The 22829-nt window shown below is 54.2% G+C and overlaps 1 protein-coding gene across 10 annotated transcripts in view; it reads left to right on the top strand.

Moving 5' to 3' along the window:
• IQCE (IQ motif containing E) overlaps positions 1-22107 on the top strand; it is a 52707-nt gene extending 30600 nt beyond the window's left edge. For 6 of the 10 annotated variants that reach the window (XM_017894602.1, XM_017894634.1, XM_017894592.1 and 3 more), the window contains 9 exons: positions 1008-1207; positions 4636-4740; positions 6512-6602; positions 9862-10029; positions 13186-13209; positions 16622-16732; positions 17188-17387; positions 18517-18620; positions 21217-22107. In XM_017894602.1, the coding sequence (XP_017750091.1) occupies positions 1008-1207; positions 4636-4740; positions 6512-6602; positions 9862-10029; positions 13186-13209; positions 16622-16732; positions 17188-17387; positions 18517-18620; positions 21217-21338 (1125 nt within the window). In that variant the 3' untranslated portion in view covers positions 21339-22107. Of the gene's footprint in view, positions 1-1007; positions 1208-4635; positions 4741-6511; positions 6603-9861; positions 10030-13185; positions 13210-16621; positions 16733-17187; positions 17388-18516; positions 18947-21216 lie in introns of those variants that run through there. The other 4 variants (XM_017894624.1, XM_017894611.1, XM_017894617.1 and 1 more) reach the window with 3 other exon arrangements.
• The last annotated feature ends 722 nt before the right edge of the window (positions 22108-22829 follow it).

The following is a 22829-nucleotide window of genomic DNA, read 5'->3' as shown; positions in this document are numbered from 1 at the left end:
AAAAAAAAAAAAAAAAAAAAAAAAAACAAAGTGCTGGGATTACAGTCGTGAGCCACCGCACCCAGCCTGGACCTTTGTATTTTAAATAGTAAATTGGAGCATCTGTGTTGTTTGGCCAAGAAGAATAAACCTAGAGGGAAAAACGTTTTTAAAAAATAGCTTTTTACATATGTACAGTGTAGAAAACTAGCCAGATACAATGACTCACACCTGCAATCCCAGTACTTTGAGAGGAGGATTGCTTGAGCCCAGGAATTTGAGACCAGCCTGGGCAACATAGCAAGACCCCATCTCTACAAAAATGAAAGCAATTAGCTGGGTGTGGTGGTGCACACCTGTATTCCCAGCTACTTGGGAGGCTGAGGCAGGAGGAACCCTTGAGCCCAGGAGTTCAAGAATGCAACAAGCTGTGATTGCACTCCAGCCTAGGTGACAGAGCCAGACCCCGTCTCAAAAAAAAAAAAAGAAGAAGAGAAGTTTCTATAAATTGTGGGCATTTAAAATATAGAACTTGTTGGGAAGTCAAGGCACCCAGAGGTGGTTCGGAAACACAGTGGGTAGCACGTCCGAGAGCCGGGAGAGGCAGGAGTGGAGGGTGGGGACGGGCTCAGTGGCACTTTGCAGGCGACACCAGGACGTCACTCGAGACTGAAAGCATAAAGGTTGAAAATGTCAGCAGTTCCAGGGGATAGGAGGGTAGATGTGCAGGGTCGTTTGAGTCACCTCCCCTCGTGCCCTCCTCTCTGTTTTAATGGCTTCTGCCCGCGCCTTGCCTCGGCAGGGGTCTGGCGTGCCTCACTTCTGATTAAAGAGAGCTGAGCAGGAATCATGCTCTTCCAGTAGCCCTGTGCCCCACAGTGTCTCCGGGTAACTTGGGTCCCCTCAAAGCTTTCTCGTGGCCCTGCTGGAGACTCGGTTCGCCCTGGTTCGGTGTCTCTTTTCTGGGTTTGGTAAATAGAAAGTAGAAATGAGAACTAGCATCTAACACGTGCCTGTGTTGCCTCCAGAAACTAAGTGTGATGGAGAGCTCAAAACCACATGCCACAGAGCCAGTCAGATCACACCCGCCAGCCTGCCCTGCATCCAGCTCTGTGCTGCACAGACAGCCACGAGGGGACCGCAACAAGGACCACGAGCGTCTCCGAGGGGCTGTGAGAGACCTGAAGGAAGAGCGGACCTCCCTGCAGGAGCAGCTGCTGCAGAGAGAGTAGGTCCTCCCGAGGCCCCCCAGTGTCCCACGGGAGCAGCTGCTGCAGAGAGAGTAGCTCCTCCCGAGGCCCCGCCAGTATCCCCACGGGAGCAGCTGCTGCAGAGAGAGTAGCTCCTCCCGAGGCCCCGCCAGTGTCCCCACGGGAGCAGCTGCTGCAGAGAGAGTAGCTCCTCCCGAGGGGGCCCCCCCAGTGTCCCCACGGGAGCAGCTGCTGCAGAGAGAGTAGCTCCTCCCGAGGCCCCGCCGGTGTCCCCACAGGAGCAGCTGCTCCAGAGAGAGTAGCTCCTCCCGAGGCCCCCCCCTGGTGTCCCCACGGGAGCAGCTGCTGCAGAGAGAGTAGCTCCTCCCGAGGCCCCCCCCGGTGTCCCCACGGGAGCAGCTGCTGCAGAGAGAGTAGCTCCTCCCGAGGCCCCGCCGGTGTCCCCACGGGAGCAGCTGCTGCAGAGAGAGTAGCTCCTCCCGAGGCCCCCCCGGTGTCCCCACGGGAGCAGCTGCTGCAGAGAGAGTAGCTCCTCCCGAGGCCCCGCCAGCGGCCTCGCCAGGGAAGCAGCTGTCACTCCTTGTGGAAACTGATCTTCGCCGGGGTTCAACAGTTGTCAGTTTGGAAAACTGTTCAGCTCATAGTGGTCACTGCATAAATATTTTTATATGATTCTAAAACTTTTATATGATTCTAAAACCACTTTTGGTGGTGAAATAAAGGCAGCTTTAGTGATAACAAGAAGACACTAACTGACCATATTACATTATCAAAAGCATGAGGGGTCGGGCATACCTGTCATCCCAGCACTTCGGGAGGCCGAAGTGGGAGGACTGCTTGAGGCCAGGAGTTTCAGACCAGCCTGGGTAACATAGCAAGACTCCATCTCTCCAAAAAAAATTTTTAAATTAACTGGGAGTGGTGGCTCATGTCTGTAGTCCCAGTTACTCAGGAGGCCACGGCAGGAGGATCGCTTGAGCCCAAGAGTTCAAGGCTGCAGTGAGCTATGATCATGTCACTGCACTCCAGCCTAGGCAACTGAGTGAGACCTCAACTCAAAAAAAAAGTATAGGGAATGGTGGGAGAGCACATTTAAATCTCTCTACCCTGAATTCCAGAGAAATCTTCAAATTGTCTACTAGAGATGAATTAACTTTCATTGGTTTATGTAAAATCAGTTAGATTTTATGCAGCATGGTCTTAATTCAGTAATGTGTTTATGGGGCATATGATCTATTAATACATATGAAATAAAACATAAATGCTGCAGCCTGACGCCGTGGCTCACGCCTGTAATCCCAGCATTTGGGAGGCCAAGGTGGCAGGATTGCCTGAGTCCAGGAGTTCGAGACCAACCTGGGCAGCATGGAGAAACCCCATCCCTACAAAAAATACAAAAGTTAGCCATTCGTAGTGACTCAAGCTGGTAATCCCAGCTATTTGAGAGGCTGAGGTGGGAGAATCACTTGAGCCTGGGCAGTCGAGTCTGCAGTGAGCTTTAATCATACCACTGCATGCCAGCCTGGGTGGCAGTGAGACTCTGTCTCCAAAAAACAAAACAAAACCGAAGAAGACCTAAATGCTGTGAAATACTTGGTGTGAACATAGGGCTGGGAAGGCAGGGCCTCACCGGGTGTTCCGGAGCTCCATGACCTGTGGCCACCTAGCACCCAGCCTGGCTCCTGTCCTCCTCCTATTTGCGGCTCCTCTGGGCTCGGCTCCGCCATGAGGCAACCACCTCTATCATCTTTGGAATAATGTTTCTCTCTAGTTTGCAAGAACTACCGTGACTTGCCCCTCAGAGTGGCCTGTGAAGCAGCAGCAGGAGCAGGAGCTGGGAGCTGGTTAGTATGCAGGAGCCCAGGCCCTACCCCGGCCTTTGGAATCACACTCTGCATCCAGTGGGATCTGCAGGTGATGGGTTTTTTTTGAGACAGAATCTCTCTCTATCGCCCAGGCTGGAGTTCAGTGGCACAATCTGTGCTCACTGCAAACTCTTCCTCCCCAGTTCAAGCGATTCTTGTGCCTCAGCCTCCCAAGTAGCTGGGATTACAGGCATGCGCCACCACACCCGACTAATTTTTGTATTTTTAGTAGAGATGGGGTTTCACCATGTTGGCCACGCTGAGTCTGGAACTCCTGATCCAGATCTGCCCGCCTCGGCCTCCCAAAGTGCTGGGATTACTGGTGTGAGCTACCACGCCCAGCCCTACAGGTGATTTGTGTGCCCTTTAGGGTCTGAGAACTCGGCCAGTGCCTCCCAGCCTGCTAAGTTCTCTGCTGCCTGCTGTGAACAGTAGAAGGCCAACCCGTCCCCACTATCCTTACCCCTCATATGAGGTCTCAGATCGCATTTATACCAATTGATAGGTCGTTTATAAAAATTAGTATTTCATGACAAGGTTTTCCAATTAAGCAGTCATTACAGAGTTCATAGACATCAGGTAAAAAAAAAAATTAAGGTAGTCATGAAAGGTAAATAACTTCTGGAATTATCTATGAAACTGTAAAGTGGCATGATAAGAGCCACCTCTTATTAGCCCTAACTGTGTGACAGGGACTCTGCTAAGCACTCTAGGGTTTCTGGCATTTAATAGAGACTTGCAGGCCCTGAGCAGTCAGGGCTCGCAGACAGCATACAGTCCATCTGAGACTCGGACAGAAGTCTCCGTTGAAGGCCAGTGTGTGGCCATCACACCACATGGGACGCAAGAAATGCATCTGGGAGCGGTTCAGCTGGAGCCCCGCACAGGCAGTCACAGGCAGTGGCACGGTCTAGGCAAGGCAGGCCCCTGTCCCGTTCACGAACCCCGCGCCTGCCTGCAGCACCCCCACGCGGGTGCGAGGTCCGTGCCAATGAGTGGTGGCTGGAGGGGCAACTCCCCATTCTATGGCCTGATGGCAGGGCCTTCTCTGGCATCGTCCTGTTGATCCCCTGCACACAGCAAGTGCTTGGTTCAGGGCAGGCAGGGCCCTGAGGTCTGTCCTTGGCACTGTGTGATTAGAAATGGGCCTTTTGGCCAGGCACGGTGGCTTAAGCCTGTAATCCCAGCACTTTGGGAGGCTGAGGCGGGCAGATCACGAGGTCAGGAGATCAAGACCATCCTGGCTAACACGGTGAAACCCCGTCTTTACTAAAATACAAAATTAGCCAGGTGTGGTGGCGGGCGCCTGTAGTCCCAGCTGCTCGGGAGGCTGAGGCAGGAGAATGGCGTGAACCCAGGAGGCGGAGCTTACAGTGGGCCGAGATTGCGCCACTGCAGTCCAGCCTGGGTGACAGAGCAAGACTGTCTCAAAAAAAAAAGAAATGGGCCTTTCGTGGTCCTCCTGCCCCCGCTGTCCTAAGGAAGGGTTGAGCACTGTCACTTTTCAGAAGTGCCTTCCTGCTCTGACATAACCTCCAGTTTTCGTGAATGCTGATGAGTCTCCTATTCTGTGTGTGCAGTTTGGAGGTGAAGCAGCTCCTGCAGGCGAAGGCTGACCTGGAGAAGGAGCTGAAGCGCGCAAGGGATGGCGAGGAGGAGAGGAGAGAGAGAGAGGAGGCTTTGAGGTATGTGACCTGGGTCAGGGCTAGAGAGAGGAGCCAGGCGAGTCTGCACTCCTGCCACCACTGCAGCCCCCCGAGGCATCTCAGCCTCGCTGCCAGCCGGGTTTTTAGAAAGGCCACACCTCCCTGCAGTCTTTCCCTGGTTTTCTGTCACCCAGTTCAGGAATAACCTCTTGATGCTGAGCAGAGCCTACCCTCTGGCATCGTGGCCACCTCCCAGGGGCATCCTCTGCTCTGGCTGTGCCAGCACCTGCCCCTTCCCAACGAGCCATCACACTGGCCTCTGGTCAGAGCCACCCTGGTGTGGGCCACGTCCTCAAGAGGGGCCGCCTGTGCCCTCAAAGTAACGCCATTCGCGAGATCCAGGAAGCAGCACCCACCCCACGGTCCATCAGCTGCTGGGGGACAAACACCCTGAGATCGACCACACGGAGGTGCAGAGCGGACGGCAGTCCCGACAGGCCTGGCCTGGGGACCCTCAAAAACGTGGTGCTCGGCAAAGAAAGCCAGACACAAAAGGCCACGTAGCACACGATTCCGTGCGCAGGAAACATCCAGAACGGGCGGACCCACCTGAAAGTGCTGCTGCTAGGGGCTGGGAGGGGAGCGGGGACTGCTGACGAGCATGGGTTCCTTTCTGGGGCGATGCAAATGTTCTGGATTTAGATAGGGGTGGTAGGTGCACAACATTGTGAATATGCTAAAATTCACTGAATTACACACTTTAAAATAGTGAATTTTATGTGATGAGTCTTAACTTTTTAAAATGCACAAAAAACTAGGTTAGAAATCTGAGCAGACATATTTAGCATTCAGAATAATTAGTAAGACATAGATTACTGGAATGAAGAAAACCTTGGCTGGGCACGGTGGCTCATGCCTGTAATCCCAGCACTTTGGGAGGCTGAGGTGGGCGGATTGCAAGGTCAGGAGTTCAAGACCAGCTTGACCAACATGGTGAAACCCCTTCTCTACTAAAAATACAAAAATTAGCTGGGCGCAGTGGCAAGTGCTTGTAATCCCAGCTACTCAGGAGGCTGAGGCAGGAGAATCACTTGAACCCAGGAGGCGGAGGTTGTAGTGAGCAGAGATCATGCCACTGTACTCCAGCCTGGGTGACAGAGTGAGACTCCATCTCAAAAAAATTTTTTTAAAAAAGAAAGCGTTTCATTTTCAGGAGAAATCTGACTGAATTCTGTCAGAAGGCTAGAATTAAAGTAAATCTGAAAGAGCACATGTGCAGAAATGAATTTTTTTTTTTTTTTTTTTGCCTTTAGTACCTGGAATGAACATCTAAATTGCAGTGCCTTCTGTTCATACTATTTACTAAAATGCCAGTGATCCCTGCTTATTTATCTCAAATGCGTGGGCTCAAGTGATCCTCCGGCCTCGGCCTCCCAGAGGGCTGGGATCACAGGCGTGAGGCCCCCGTGCCCGGCCTCCTACTTACTTATCAGTCACAAAATGGATTCTGTTTTTAGTTCTTAGCTGTTTCAGGAGAGGTGCTGGGCCCTGGGGGTCCTCAGCCCTGGCCTCGTTGGGCTTCTAGCCCAGAGCAGGAGACAATAGGAAGTCCCGGCCTGCGATGGGGTTTCTGGTGCCGTCAGGTCATAGCTGGGGCCCAGTGGCTCAGGGAGACATGACCCCACCAGCCCTCTACAGGCTGCCTGGAGTCCCCCTGTCTCAGCGTGGACCGCCCACCCCACCCTGCCCTGCGCCAGCCTTCATCACATAGTGACAGGTGAGGCGTCTTATTTTTCCCTTTCCGCCTTAGAGAGGAGATTCAGACGCTTACCAGCAAGCTCCGAGAACTGCAAGAAATGAAGAAAGAAGAGAAAGAGGATTGCCCGGAAGTTCTTCATAAGGTACGGTAACCGTTTGGCTGAGTCTCCCGTCAGGTGTGGTGAGACTTCTGCTGGTCATGACGGTTCCGACCGTTTCCCTGCGCAGAGTTTTTTCTAACCATCCACTGAAAATCCCACTCCCTTTTATCATCACAATTGATTTCTATAACTCATGTCGTGTGTGTCGAAGTCCGACGTTTTGGATTAATTGACTGTCAGCAAATTGACTTCTCGAACTGATATTTGAGTCTCAAGGCTGGTGAGTAAAGAGTTAACAAAAGCTCAGCCATGCGGAGGGTGTAGGTATGTGGCCGGAGCTGTCACTGAGAGGCAGGAGGCGCTTGGGGGAAAGGACAAAGGCTCAATCAGGCCTCTGCATGGAACTAGGCCTGCGCCGTCTCCTCTCATCTAAGTTCCAGAACACGAGGCCGGCAAAGCCTCAGCGGGGACTGCCCTGTGTGTGGAGTGGGGCTTCCTCTGCCCTCTCTGCAGAACACAAGGCCAGCAAGGCCTCAGCGGCCACTGCCCTCTGGGTGGAGTGGGGGTTCCTCTGCCCTCTCTGCCGTTACTCAGCTGTGTACGGGTTGAACATGAAGTGACTGTTAGCAGGGACCCGGCAGGTGAGCAGGGACCCTAGGCGGATGCCCTCCTGCCTCTCCACTCCCTCCACGTGTGTGGACGCTACCCAGGGGCAGCTAGTCGAGGCGGCGTCTCTGTGTCTCCAAGGTCCCTGGCTCTCTGCTGCCTCCCTGGAGGGTCACAGCCATGCTCTGGTCACCATGGCCAGTGCTGCCTGCACTTGCACTTCTGGTGGCAGAAGTGCGTCCTCACAAATCCCCTTCCAGTGGGTAGGATCCTTTGGAAGGCAGGTGTGAGCCCATGCATGTTCAGGCAGGAAGCAAGGAGCTTGGCGTCACCATCCTGGGTCTGCAGTTCGCTCTAAGAGGGGCTCGTGGATAAAACCAATCGAACCCACTGCCTGTGGTCCCAGCTGCTCGGGAGGCAGCAGTGAACCAAGGTTGCACCACTGCACTCCATCCTGGGCCACAGAGCCAGACCCTGTCTCACTAAAAAAAGAAAAGAAAGAAAGAGAGAAAGAGAAAAGAACAATGTCTGAAAGCAGAGAGAGAGGAGAGACAGAGAGGGAAAGAAAACAAAAATGTCTGAAAATACTGCTGAAATACAGCCTTTTCTGTGTGGTGGGGTTATAAGCTTTTTTTTTTTTTTTTTTTTTTTTACTTTCTTTTAGTGTTGTCTGAATTTTTCGTAATAAGCATGTATTAGCTTTGTGTTATTTTCCTCCTCGGGAAACATTTCTATTTTAGAGAACAGGAAGAGTGGGATTGAGTGATCAGCTCTCTGAGTAGGGGAATCAGCTCTTAGCATTCACGTGGGAATGATTAATTGCAGGTTAAATGGAGTGACAAGAGTGGGTTTAAGAGTTGCCTCAAGGAATTTATAAACATGTGAACATTTAGATTTTTTTTAACTGTCTGTAGTTGTGTGAGTAAATGTTCATTTATCTTCTGAGGAGCTGATTTTACCTTTCCAATCACATTGGCACGGGCCACGTACTAACAGCTGATCTCACTTTAGCGGAACAGAGGCCTGAAAATGTGTCAGGACTGAGGGAAGATGAGGCTCTTCTTAGGGTCACAAAATCGGAATGTGGAAGCCCAGGGCCAGAATGCTGGTGCCAGGCAACTTGGTGCCACAGCTAAAGGGATCTGGAAACAGCTGGTTGTGTGGATGTACCCAGGGCATCTTCGTCAGGGGTGTTAAGATGTGTAGACACGCAAGTGACTGTCCTAGGAAGTTTACACTCCCAGGTCCCTAGAAACAGGAGGCAGGGCATGCAAGGCCACGCAGGAGCAGCACGTCGGCCCGGAGGCGGCAGGGATGTGCGGAAGACCTGGGCCAGGGCCTTTATCATGGGAAGGAGCGGGAGAGGTGAGGTGAGCTGGCTGGTTAGGGCCAGCGGGCTGGAAGCTTGAAGAACTTCAGCAGGACCTGGGCCACAGGGTGGTCTTGAGCTGTCCCGCACCTGGCCCTGGGTGATTAAGGCTGAGGAATATTGCCTCCTGGAGTGTGGGCCCCAACGCAGGAGGCGATTCTGAGTGTGGGCACTGGATTAGTTGCTTGCATAGGATGGCCGTGCCCAAAGGCAGGCCCTTCACTGTCTAGGAATTGGCCAGGCCCAGAGGGGCATCAAGGCCCCAGATGCCCAAGCGTCATAACACATAGATAATGAAAAGCCAGTGCAATCCGTTCTGTGTTTGTTCAAGTCTGTGGACAGGCCACCTGTGCCCGCGCCTGGCCCAGTGTGCACTGGGAGCGGTCTTGTGTCTCCCTCTGGGGAGGGCTTTCAGCAACAGCATGCTTTCCACCGAGCTTGCATTCTTGACATGAGAGGCCTTTTCATTTGTACTGGGTAGTGTCCTGTGGATGATACATTTGGAGTCATCAGTGTTAGAAATCATAATTTTTCTTTTTTCTTTTTAGAGACGGTCTCACTCTGTTGCCCAGGCTGGACTACAGAGGCACAGTCATGGCTCACTGCAGCTTTGACCCCTGGGCTCAAGCGATCCTCCTGCCTCAGCCTCCTGAGTAGCTGAGACCACAGTGGTGTGCCACCACACCCGGGTATTTTAATTTTTTTTTCATAGAGATGGGGTCTCGCTGTGTTGGCCAGGCTGGTCTTGAACTCCTGGGCTCAAGTGATCCTCCCTGCTTGGCCCCCCCACATTGTTGGGATTACAGGCGTGAGGCACTGCACCCAGCCTGAAATCGTGGTTATTTCAATGGTCGTTATAGCAATCCTGGCTTGTTTCTACCTTAAAAAACATGGTAGAAATATATATATTGCCTTCAATCCCAGAAATCCCATGTTTATAATTTAGAGTGTTAAACTAGAAAACAGAAAAGGACCCCAGAAAAACAATTCTTGAAGGAACAAAATGTGATCGAGTGTAGTGAGTGTGTGACAGCCGTGTGAAGAAGCGTCCTCTCTCTCTCCCAGAAGGTGTGGCCAGACAGAGTTGAGGGAGTTTAATGAGAAGTGTGTCTGCACGTGTGTGCTCGCCTGGACACTGTTTCTCAGCAGTACAGGAGACCGCTGTCATGTGGCCTGTGGACCAGTGTGGAACAGCTCTCGCCACATTCATAAGACTCGCCTGATAAGCCCAGCCGCACCATGCAGAGTAATATCCTGTCCCCTTGCCAGGTACTGCTCGTCCCTGCCCTGGCTTCATCGTCCTCTTACTCCTTCAATTTCCTGCAGGCCCAAGAGCTCCCAGCTCCCACTCCCAGCAGCAGGCACTGCGAGCAAGACTGGCCGCCGGAGTCCAGTGAGGAGGGGCTCCCGTGGCCCCGCTCCCCCTGCTCTGATGGGAGAAGAGACGCCGCGGCCAGGGTGCTGCAGGCCCAGTGGAAGGTGTACAAGCACAAGGTGAGGCTCCCCAGGGTGACCCGGGCTGCTCCCTGTGAGTCTTCGTGCTCCAAGGCAAGCCACGCACTCTCTAGGAATGACTAGGCCTGGGGGGGCCAGCCGGGCCCGAGGTGTCCGAGTACCGTAACATACAGAAAATAAAAACATCATTCACACACTGACTCATCTGTTCTGGGTGCATTTTGTGCAATACTGAACATCTCGCCAGATTTCTTTTCATACAGTTTTCTTCCAGAACTATTCGAAAGTAAGTTTTAGATGCTATAAAACATTAGCATGTATCTTCTAAGGAAAAGTGTCTTCTCCTACCTGACCACAGCACCGTGACCGCACCTCAGACTGTCACAGCAGCTTTATATCCTCACCTACCGGCCCTTCCTATTCACATTCCCCAAACATCCCGAGATGCCGCCTGCAGCTCTCTGTTTCCCACTAGCATTCAGTCATGGCGGTTCTCAGCCCACCTCCCGCCAGAGCCTGGGGGTTGGTTGGTTACATCTCCTTAGTGTGGTTCACAGCAGCCCCCACCCTTTCTTTTCTTTAACGAACGGGTCACCCTGGCCGATTTGTTTGTTTGTTTTTCTGAGACAGAGTCTTGCTCTATTGTCCAGGCTGGAGTGCCGTGGCATGGTCTGGACTCACTGCAGCCTCCGACTCCCAGGTTCAAGCAATTTTCCTGCCTCAGCCTCCCAAGTAGTTGCGATACAGGTGCCCGCCACCACGCCAAGCTAATTTTTGTATTTTTGGTAGAGACAGGATTTCACCATATTAGCCAGGCTGGTCTCGAACTCCTGGCCTCAGGTGATCCACCCACCTTGGCCTCCTAAAGTGCCAGGATTACAGGCATGAGCTACCACACCCAGCCTTTTTTTTCTTTTTTCATAGAGACAGGGTCTCACTCCGTCACTCAGTCTGGAGTGCAGTGGCACAATCGCAGCTCACTGCAGCCTCGACCTCCCGGGACCAAGCAATCCTCCAGCCTCAGTCCCCCAAGTAGCTGGGACTACAGGCAGGCACCACCACACTTGGCCAATTTTTGTAGAGACGAGTCTTGCCATGTTGTCCAGGCTGGTCTTGAACTCCTGGACTAAAGCCGTTCACCTGCCTCGGCCTCCCAGAGTGCTGGGATTACAGGTGTGAGCTACTGCACCTAGATGTTTTTTCTTTTCTTTTTTTTTTTTTTTTGAGATGGAGTTTTGCTCTTGTCGCCCAGGCTGGAGTGCAGTGGCATGATCCCAGCTCACTGCAACCTCTGCCTCCCGGATTCAAGCAATTCTCCTGCCTCAGCTTCCCAAGTAGCTGGGATTATAGGCGTGCACCACCACGCCCAGCTATTTTTTGTATTTTTGTTAGAGACAGGGTTTCACCATGTTGGCCAGGCTGGTCTCGAACTCCTGACCTCAGGTGATCCACCTGCCTTCGCCTTCCAAAGTGCCGGTATTATAGGTGTGAGCCACTGCACCTGGCCTTTTTTTTCTTTTTAAAGACATTTTCTTTCTTTCTTTCTTTCTTTTTTTTTTTTTATTTTTTGAGATGGAGTCTCGCTCTGTCGCCCAGGCTGGAGTGCAGTGGCCGGATCTCAGCTCACTGCAAGCTCCGCCTTCCGGGTTCACGCCATTCTCCTGCCTCAGCCTCCCAAGTAGCTGGGACTACAGGCGCCCGCCACCACACCTGGCTAATTTTTTGTATTTTTACTAGAGACGGGGTTTCACCGTGTTAGCCAAGATGGTCTCGATCTCCTGACCTCGTGATCCGCCCGCCTCGGCCTCCCAAAGTGCTGGGATGACAGGCGTGAGCCACCGCGCCCGGCCTAAAGACATTTTCTTTGGCAGAGAGCAGGCCAGTGTGTTACAGAATGTTCCCTGTCCTGGATCTGTTTCCTTATGGGGTCATTAACTTACTCCTCTGTCCCCTTAATTTCCCATAAATGAGAAAGAAGGTCTCCAGCTCTGATTCACCCAGGTTTGCTTTTGGCAAGAATGTCTCACATTGAGGCTGTGTACCCCCATCCCCTCAGGCCGGCCCCTGTTTGTGTTTCTTACCTGGTCATGGCTGCTGGCTTTCGCCATTTTAAAGAAACAAGTTTCCCTTGGTAACTAGCCAGCAGTTTATAGGGGACAGCTTGGCCTCCATGAGGTCCATCCCCGCCACCTTTCCCCTTGTGGCCTTAGTGCCCTTCATGTCACAGCTGTCTTCGTCTGAAAAGCAGTTTCCTTATTCGCGGGGCCAACTCATGGTCCTCCCAAAAGGGTGGGAGAAAACTTAGTGACTTCCCTTCAGGTGCTGAGCAGATGCTGGCTTGTCTGTCTGTCTCTCTCTCTCTGTCTCTCTCTCTCTTATTCAGTGTATATATTTCTTTGCTTCCATCTTACATTCTGTTGGTCCTTGTACTCAGTTCCTCCTTAATCTCCCAAGGGACAGATCCTGTGTACAGTAGTACAAATGTGGGCTGTGCACTCTGATGACTATGGAAAATCAGCCGGCTGATGTACCTGTTATCTGGCCGTGGCCATTCCGTGCCCTTAAGTGCATATTGATTATTTTGGCGTCAGCATCTGGGAAGGACTTCGTTCACATCTATAAGAACACGTGCTCCGAGAGACCCTCTCTGCTGACTGACGCTGTGTGTCAGCTGCAGCCACAGAAACTTCCCAAGACACCCAAGGGTGACTGATGACCAGTCAGGTTGAGGCCAGTGATCCAGACCCCTGAACCAAAGTCCCCTTCATAACGTCCCCAGCAGGCAGCCTCAGCCTCCGAATTCTGGGACTTATCCAGAAAGTACAGTGGTCCGGACACCTGTGATGTGAGAGGGCTCCGCATCCACCTCCTTAGCTGCACAGCTTGGCCTAATGGAGTCTCTTCTGCACAGCCAGAGGACCGGCACACGGCACAGACACATCCCTTCATCTGCAGCTCAGGCCACCTCGTGACTCCCGGAGAATTCCCGCCATCCTCATTCTGCCTCTCACTTTCGTCCTCCTTACAAAGGCGTTTGTTTGCTGGGCCCTGGCAGCTCGGGAGGGAGGAGCCAGGGCAGCCAGGCCTCTTGTTAGCTTGATCGACGCCTGTTGGCAAGATCAAGGGCTGAAAACCACTGTGTGGGGAAACATTCATCCTTCTCATGTTTATTCATGTATTTTTTCTTTTTTTCAGAAAAAAAAAGCTGTTCTGGATGAGGTAAGTGAGGTTTATTTCATCAGTTTCGAAATACGGATTTGTATTTTGTTATAAAGTAGGTGAGGGGATATTTAAAGATGCGTTGAGTCCTTTTCTTTTCTTTTCTTTTCTTTTTTTGAGACAGAATCTCGCTGTGTGGCCCAGGCTGGAGTGCAGTGGTGCAACCTCGGCTCACTGCAACCTCCGTCTCTTGGGTTCAAGCGATTCTCCTGCCTCAGCCTCCCTAGTAGCTGGGATTACAGGTGCGCACTGTCACACCCGGCTAATTTTTGTGTTTTTAGTAGAGATGGGGTTTCTCCGTGTTGGCCAGGCTGGTCTGCAACTCCTGACCTTAGGTGATTCGCCCATCTTGGCCTCCCAAAGTGCAGGAATTACAGGCATGAACCACCACGCCCGGTAAGTCCTTTTCAAGAAACCAAACCAGACCCCAACATTAAGTATAACATACATAAGAAATAGAAACATCAAATAAATATTTGGATAATTTTCCACTTTCAAAATCTCTTCATTCATTCCTTCCTTCCATTTATTCTTTTCATGCACATTCACTGATCACCAGCCCTGCATAGGACAGTCTCAGAGGCTCTGGGACGCAGAGGCTCAGACACACAACTGAACAAGTGGTTACAGCCCGGGGTGGCGCTGGGGGCGGCCAGCCCTGCACACAAAGGCCAGGAGGTCCCTGTGAGGGGGGGGTGACATGCAAGATGGGCCTCATGGGACACATGTCAGAGCTCGCTGCACCAGGAAGTGAGGGGAGGGTGTCCTAGCAGAGCCAGCGGGATGAGGAGTCTGAGACAGGGCGAGGGCGTGGAACTGGAATGGAGGTTGAGTATGTCACCCACAGCTGAGAACTGACAGATGGATGAACAGTGCAGTTCCAGCCATGATCCTTTTTAGAGAGGAGCTAGAAAGTGAGATCTTTATTTTGCTAGAGTCCTGGTGGCCTCAGATGCTCGCCTCTCCTTTAGGGCCCCTTCGGGGACAGCAGTGTATTTCCACTTAGACCGCGGGAGAGGCCCCAGCCCCAGTCACTCAGAGCGGCCGCCAGGCCACAGGGCTTCTCACGCTGCCTTCTTCCTCACCAGCAGCTGCTTCTCCGTGGTAGGGCAGACCCTGCACCCGCTTGTCCTCACACTCCCCCGGTGTATCTGATGCCAGCAGGGTTGACAGCTCTGCCATCAGGGCGGGGCTTGCCTTCCCCCTGCCCCACCCATTGTCCCCTTCCCCTTGGCCACATTACTCATCCACAAGTGTTTGCTGGGCTCCTGCCATGTGCCAGGCACGTGAGGAGCTTGTAACAGACCAGCCAGACACTGTCCAAATTTCACGGGGTTCATACTCTGCAGTCAGGACAGCCAGAATGGTCACAAGTGTGGGTGGCGCACCAGGCTCGGTGGCCTGTGCGCAGTTGCAGTGGGAGAATGTTGGCATCTGAAAGCCAGGTCACAGCCGCATGAGCGCCCTCCATGAGCAGGTAGCTGGACTGCCCACCTGGCTCACCACACTGTCCCTGAGGAAGGGCCCCCTGCTCGCCACTACCCTAGTCTTCAGCCTTCGGTTCTGCAGCCCCTCCGTGCCTGGCCTCCTCGTCCCTGAACTTGCCCCACAGCCACACTCTTGTCCATACCCATCTGACACATCTGCAGTGGCAACTTACAACATCCCCGTCTGACTCTCCCTCCCATCCTCCAGCAGCCCTCAGGCCCTCATCCTGAGGTCTCCAGCACGTCAGCCTCCCACCTGCCCACTCACCACAGCCTGCCCAGGCTCCCGGCCCCACAGCCGGCTGTGGTTCCTAGCACATGCCCCTGCCTGGCATCTCACTTTGTGGTTATTCTTGCCGGCCTCCCGTCAGAATGCAAGCTCTTTTTGCCACAACACCTCTGGTGCCTAGACTAGCGCCTGGCATGTGGGAGGCATTCAGTAAATGCCCTCCAGCGAGTGGGTGAGGGGACCCGGGCTCCTCGGCCAATGGGCCAGTCAGTGGTGGGTGCCGTCTCCCCATCCTGCTTCTCTCCCTGGCGCCCCCCCATGCCTCAGGGTCCTCATCTCTAAAGACAGCAGTGAGGCTGCCTGTGTGGGGCTGTGGTGGGCGTGGCGTTTGCCAGCGTGTGCGCAGTGTGTGGTGTGACGGAGATGCATGCCCCTCTCACCCCTCCGGCTGGTGCAGAGCCCCCTGTACCTGGCAGCCGCTTTACCGGACGCTTCTGGGCAGCCTCCATGTGGTCACCACACTGTGGCGGATCGTTCATTGTTGATAGCGAGCGCTGCCTCGCCCTCCCCGGCAGAGCTCTTTTCCCACCCCAGTGTTCTTCCCCTTGCTTTAAGACAAAACAAAGGTGCTTTCTGTTCCAGCAGCGGCAAGCCTGCTAACCTCACTTGGCATGGGGCTCGGTGGGCATGCTCGTCATTCTCCTAACGTGTTTGAGAGCTGCCCGTATCAGGCTGGGAGGGCTCACAGGGCTAGAGGCAGATTGTTCAAAAATAAGTGCTTCCCCGAAAATGGAGCATGGACTTCTCATGAAGTGAGATAGAGTCTTACTGTGTCACCCAGGCTGGAGTGCAGTGGCCCAATCTTGGCTCACTGCAACCTCTGCCTCCCAGCTGCAAACGATTCTCATGCTGCAGCCTCCTGAGTAGCTGGGACTACAGGCATGCACCACCACGCCTGGCTGATTTTTGTATTTTCAGTAGAGACAGGTTTTTACCATATTGACCAGGCTGGTGTCAAACTCCTGGGCTCAGTGGATCTTCCCACCTCAGCCTCCCAAAGCACTGGATGATAGGTGTATGCCATGCCCAGCTAATTTTTTGTAGACACAAGGTCTTGCTATGTTGCACAGGCTGGTCTGAATTTCCTGGCCTCAAGTGATCATCCTGCCTCAGCCTCCCAAAGTGCTGGGATTACAGGCATGAACCACTGCACCTGGCCACATTTCCTAAGAAAATCATTTAAGATTAAGCTCCAAGGATAAATTATTCTCTTCAGATCACTTTAGAGGTCCTGTTGCCCCTTGCTTGATTTAGAAAACGTATATGGAAAGTCGATGAAACCAGTAAACTATTCCAACCCGGAAAAACGCTCCAACATGAAAACATAACCATGTGTGAAATACCAGCTCCTATTAGCCACTGAAAGGGACTGCAGTGAGCAGCGAGCCCTTCCCATTCCCAGAGTCCCCACCGTGCTGACAGGCGCCGCGCCCTGTGCTCCCTGGGGTGCCAGTGAATGTCTCACGGACTGGGGTGAGTGGGAGTGCGGAAGGCTCTTTGGGAGACTGGCTGCGCAGCAGTGAGAGGAGTTGCGTTCCTACCGCCGAGGCAGCTCTCACCTCGGCGCCTCCCTCTCGCCCGCCGTTACCCCGGGCATTCACATCCGCTTTTCTCTCCCTGCTTCCTTCCCTGACAGGCAGCTGTGGTGCTTCAGGCAGCTTTCAGGGGACATCTGGCACGGACAAAGCTCTTAGCAAGCAAAGCATGTGGCTCAGAGCTGCCCAGCATGCCAGGCCTCCCAGACCAGGTAACGTCGGGGCGCTGGACATCCCAGTGGCCATCTCCAGAGCTGCTCATCTCACACTCCATCCACTGAGAAAGCCCAGGGCACCTCTCAGCCTCCACATCCCCGCCCGCCCAGCAGGCATCCCTTCCACTCCATCCCTGGCCACGCAGGCCACACAGGCCCCTCTGCACAGGCCCCTCTGCATAGGCCCCGGATGGGTATGGCATTAGGGCCAGATTGCCTTGAGCTGCCAGAGAGTCAAATAGCTCCATGAAGATGTAGCTAAAAACTACCAAAGATAGACACAGGCCATGCCAGCCCCTCCTCTGTAAGGAGGACCAGGTGTTTGTTTAAGAATCCCTACAGTTTAAAAATTCAGAACCCGCCGCCAGGAGGCTGCTCACTGACCAGCAATTCCCGGGAGGCAGGGCCACCTGAAATGGAAACTGAGCTCTTCCCGTCTCCCTTACACCCAGGGTGTCCCCGGGGCCGAGCACCAGGAGCCAGCAGGGGGCTGCCAAATAGTCGTCTTCCCTACTGTCCTTGTGCCCCAGAGCTCTCCCGTGCCCCGTGTTCCAAGCCCCATCGCCCAGACCGAGGGCAGCCCTGCGCAGGAGGAGGCCATCGTCATCATCCAGTCTGCTCTGCGGGCACACCTGGCCCGGGCCAGGCACAGGTGAGTCAGGGTCACAGGGATGCCCCCTGCGACACAGACGCAGCGCAGGAGGCTGCCCACAGCAGTGGGCACAGAGCACTGGGCGCAGGGCATGTAGCGGGAACTGGAGCATCACCTGCCACCTGCCAGCGGGACCTCAGTTTGGGGCCTGAGTAAAGGCTTCGCGTCGTGAGGACTCCCTGCTGCACCACGGGCGTGGAGCGGGCTGGAAGTTCTGATCCTCGGGAGCCTTTCCAGAGTCGCTTCTTCCCTGCTGGGAGGAGATAAGAAGAGGAGCTTCAGACACCGTGTAGCTCAGGTCGCCATCAGTCTGGCCTGGCTTTCGGCTGTGCTGATACGTCATCCTTTTGAAAGAAAACTGTGATGTGACCTCAGTGTTGGACATGGCATATGACAGGCGACACGTATGGGGTCCAGGTGGCAGCGTTCCTACAGGCCTCCCGGTGGATTCGCTAGGACTCTCTTGGTGTCAGAAATCAAAACCCCTTGAAGTGAGCCTGGGCAGAGGGGGAGTTTAGAGTAGGGGGAAGAGATGGCCCCGCTCCCTCACCCTCCTCTGCTTCACCCTTCGTGGGGCTTGTTCCCCTCTTATCACAGACTGCTCTGGTTCTCGGCCTCCATGGTGGAGACGCGCAGCCACCCAGCACTTCCAAGTGAGCAGTTTCTCCCTCCAAGGCCGCATCTGCATCTCGTGGTCCTGATCCCATGTGGCCTGGGACACACCATGGGCTCAGGAGTCGGGGACCCGTCGCTGGGCAGCGAGCCTCAGCCAGGACGTGGAGGGCCATGCAACCTGCAACCACGTCCCTGGGGAATGGCAGCTGGGCTGACCCAGACAGGAGACAGGGAAGGGAGCCGTCTGAGGCCAGCTTATAAAACCGAACTGGCCTGACCTCAGCATGGTCCCCGAGGAGATGCACAGGGGACGTGTCTGAGGCTCTTCATGGCCGGACGTTTCTGGACCCTGGGTACATCTCGGGTACAGGGCTGGCCGTGGGGCTCAGGGGTGGCTGTGTGTTTGCTTTCACTGGAATACTTGCCTCCAGGCAAATTAGTGAAGCCTGTCGTAAACCTCAGAGAGGCTTGTACTCTCTAAAGGCAGAATCAGCTGGCATTTTCTTTTTTCCAGCGCTACCGGTAAAAGAACCACCGCCGCAGCTTCTACGAAGAGGAGATCGGCTTCAGCCACACACGGGGATGCCTCCTCCCCACCCTTCCTCGCAGCTCCTCCTGGTAATTTCATTCATTTGGATTCTGGCACCAGGGCAGCTGGTCTGCTGAGGTCCCAGCCAAAGAGTGGCCACCTCCAGGAAGGCCGGGCTGTGTCAGGACGGAAGGGAGGAGTCTCCCATCTGGAGCTGCCTCTGAACTAAGCGTTGCCTTATGCCAGGAAGGCCCCCAACAGAGCCCCCCTTGGCCCAGCTTGTCCCTTGTCCCTGGAGCTGCAGAGGTCCTGGCTGCCTTTATTTTTACTCTCAGCTCCAATGGGACCCAGGTGGCTTCCTCCTTCGGACCAGCATTTCTCCCGTTTGTTTGTTAAGTAAAACTGTGTTATTGTTTCCTTTTCTATTTTGTTAAAGCCCAAAAACAGTCAGTGAAGAAGCCGCTGGCGCTACAGGATGCCACACCCTCGGGTGAGGCCTCATCCCTGCTCTGCCGCAGCTGCCCGGAGCTGACGGGGATGCCCCAGCAGGGCCCTGCCTTTCTCTGGCTGTCAGTCCCTTCATGTGCAAAGTAGAGAATAGGCTAGACAGCTCAAAAGCCACTCTGCACCCCCAAATCTATGCTGCTCTGCATAGACTTGAGATCCCGTGTCTTATCCTGCAATTAGAAACCCCTCATTGACGCTTCCTGTAAAGGGAGGATGAGTGCAGAGGCACAGTGTTGAGACACAGGACTGTCGGGAGATGGAGAAGGGCGGCCTTGAGACCCTGTTGAGGAGTGTGGCGTGCAGGGCTATGTCGCGTGGGTAGTGTTAGGTGAAGGGCTTTGCTGTGCTGAGTCCTTAGGTCTCCAGGGTGGAGTCAGGGAGGGAGGAGACAGAACAGCAAGGAAAACCACAAAGGAAGAGGCTCTTCTGAGCCCAAAGGATGAGGGTGATGAAGGCCGGGGTTGAAGGAAGGGTGAGGCCTGCCCGGGACCCACACGCCTTAATGAGAATGTCCCTTCAGGACGGGCCCAGGGAGGGGGCGGCCCCCCAGCACCACTCCAGTAAGTGCGGGGGCCCATGGTGGGCGGAGGCCTTGCTTTCTTAGGAGATCCCTCCTGTGTTGACACGGAGTCACGGAGTCGGGAAGAGGCCGTTTTGGGGCCCACATCAGACCTGGAGCCCGAAAGCCTTGCCTCCCCAGCGGGTCCCGTTAGGGACTGTGTCTTAGAGAGTCTCCTGCATGAGCTAAGAACTGTACACCACGTTTGACCTGGAAATACCACAGATGAAATCACGTTTTTTTCTTTTCAGTCATTTTTTAACCTAGTTTCGTCAGAGCTAGAAAACTTTGAACTTTGATATTCGCTCCAAAACCTCCATTTGTAAAGCTCAACAAAAAGATGAGCCACCTGGGGTTTCGGGGAGAATGTGCAGACACGCAAAGCTGTCCGGCCGGCCTGTGACTCACGGGCTCTGCAAAAGATTTTCCACTGTTCTGCCGGCTTCACCAGACCCTGCGTTCGGCGACCTTTAGAGGCTTTGATCAGGGGCTAAAGCGGGCCTTGGTGCTGCCCTTCTCTCTTGCTAAACGCAAGTGATTTTGAAGGGGCAAGTTCATCCCAGTGACCCAGGGATTCGGCTTGATTGACCTAAGGAAATGTCTCTGGGAAAAGTATAAATCGAGCTTTTGTTTGAGCTGATTGGTGGTTTTTGAAGATTAGCATGAAAACTGTTTTTAATTTCCTAAGGTTCCCCTTTAATATGAATTTTCTTGGAAGTTGCAGGAAAAAAAAGCTGACACAGTTACAGTATCTGCAGCATGGCCGAATTGCCATTTCCTTCCCTTTTTAAAATCTCACATCAGCAGTTTGTTACTTTTTTACTTTCATCTTTCAAGGCAGTAAGAGTCAGGCTCCCTGGCGAGGAGCTCTGGGGCTGCTGGTGTGGTAGGGCCGGTCCCTTCTTCAGCTCTGGTACCCACCCCCATCCCGTCTGTAGGTGGCTTCCCATTCTAGAGTGGATTAAAAGTTCTGAACACTCTAGATGCTTATGAAGGAAGTAGCATCCAAGGGGGAATGGCCGAGCAGCTTGCAGGCTCACAGCAATCCGTGCCTTGCCCCCTCCTGCCTTCCATACCAGTGGCCAGCGAGTTAACAGGGAAGCTGGCTTTTTTTTTTTTTTTTTTTTTTTTTTAAGATGTGGTCTCGCCGCGTTGCCCAGACTGGTCTAGAACTCCTGAGTTCAAGCCACCCTCCCACCGCGGCCTCCCAGAGTCCTGGGGTTACAGGCGTGAGCCACTGCACCCAGCAGAAACGTTCCTACGCACAGGTAGCCGCCCAGCCAGGCCCCAGACTCCTGGGCTGCTGCTGTGGGAACGACTTCCGGGGAATTCCTCCAGCGCAGACTCGAGGTTCCTCTGTGCTGGCAAATGTCTGCTTTTGCAGGAGTTTGGATTTGGGGAATGGTGATACTCAGAGCTGAGTGTGAAGGCTAGGAGAGCGAGGCTTTCTGGCAGGTGTGTGAGTTGGTCCTGCGGGCCTGTGTGCCCCATGGCTTACTGCTTCTGGGGGTAGCCGCCGTCTTACCTGCTGGGGAAGACCAGACAGTGTAAGGGTGTGTGTGGTGGCAGCCCCTGAGGTCAGCGTGGCTGACCCGTCTTCCTGTGGTTCATTTCCGCAGACCCCTCTCCCGCAGGGCCGCAGCCCGTGGCACCTCCACCTGGGGATGACGTCAACTCCGATGATTCCGATGATATTGTCATCGCCCCATCTCTGCCCACGAAGAAGACCTTTCCAGTCTAGGTCCCCGTCACTGTCTCCATGACGTGATGGCAGCACTGCTGAGGACACAGGAGCCACGACTGGAAAGATAATTTGTCGTGTTAGGAGAAGAATGATACCTACTTAACATCTCAACATCGGCGTCGTCTCTCTGTGCTTTTGCTTGTGGAAGGAAACCCAAATGCCTTTACTTTATTCTCCGGGGAGGGCCAGCGGCTCGCATCCCCCTCGTCTCCAGCTGCAGCTGGGATGGTGGGTTTTCAGTGCCGACAGACACGTCTGCCGTGAGCTCGCGGACACCAGGGAGCCCTGTAGTGACATGTTATCTGACCACCTCGCCACCTGCCCACGACCTTGACCATGAGGAGCTGTTGTCCGCAGCTAGCGCCGACACCACGCCCCCTCTTCCTGGTGACACCCATGACAACCAGGATTTGCTTCGATCTCGGCCCGGTAGGCCAGGCAGAGGCGCCCCGCTGTGCCTTAGGAAGGTGTGAGACCGGCTTCCCCCATCCCCACAGCAAAACACGACATGTCCCAAGCCAGTGAGGAGCTAAAGACACCCAGGTCCCCAAATGAGCCTACTCCATGCCCCACCTGCCCACACCATCCTTTCCCGTCACCCTCGCTACCCCCTGGAACACCGCCCTCCAGAGCTGCCCTTCCCAGGAAGGAGTTTGGTTGGATTCTGTCACTGTGGAGACAAAGTCTTTTCTTTTATTCCAAATTATAATCACAAAAGCAGCATCACACTTGCTTTTGAGAACATCAGGGTGATGTCTGTTCCCAAACCGGCAGCGGGTGCCTTAGCCTCTGTGGGGCCACCCAGGGGAAGGAGAGGAGAGGAGGGTGAGGAGGCAGGCTCGCCGTTCCAAGGGAGAGCACAGGCTCGTGGTGGGGTGTGTTGCATGTGGTGTCTGGGACAGTCCCCATCACTCCATGTATGCGGCCTCTACACTCCCAGCTCCACTGCTGGCCTGGGCTGGGCTGGGCTGGGCGTGCGGAGCCTGGGGAACCAGCGGCTGAGGAGGCCTGGGAGGAGCCCTTGGAGGCAGCGGCTGTGGAGGCCTGGGAGGGAGTTCCTGGGGGAAGCGCACAATGTCCAGTGCCCATCTCTTGCTTTTGTGTGAGATTAGCCCCTGCTGGGGCATCAAGAGGAAGAGCCTTAGACCTGGGCGGGCCTTCAGGGGCATCTAGACCCCTGCACAGCCCAGGCCTAGTGTCCACATTTCCATAGCACCCCTGTGGGGACTCCTGCCGGGGCTGGCTGCTGTCTTAGGAAAGACCCAATGTTAGAAAGCCCCTTCTTACGCAGCCAGCGGCTTCTCCCAAGGCTTCTGTCCACTGGGACAGGCTAACCCCTGGGCACCTCTTCTGCAGCATGGCTTCTTTCTGATTCACCCAGGCTGAGCCTGGGGCATCCTCCACGGCAGTCAAAAGGCCGATGGCCCCAACACAGTGGCTTGTAGAAGAGAGAGAGGAGGCTCTGCATGTCCATCTGCCCTGTGGGAG

This window comes from Rhinopithecus bieti, unplaced genomic scaffold (genome assembly GCF_001698545.2).
Source record: "Rhinopithecus bieti isolate Rb0 unplaced genomic scaffold, ASM169854v2 scaffold_1017, whole genome shotgun sequence".
In the NCBI taxonomy this organism is placed as follows: Eukaryota; Metazoa; Chordata; class Mammalia; order Primates; family Cercopithecidae; genus Rhinopithecus; species Rhinopithecus bieti.
Note: the sequence above shows the minus strand (reverse complement) of the source record. Positions and strands in the feature narration are given on the sequence as shown.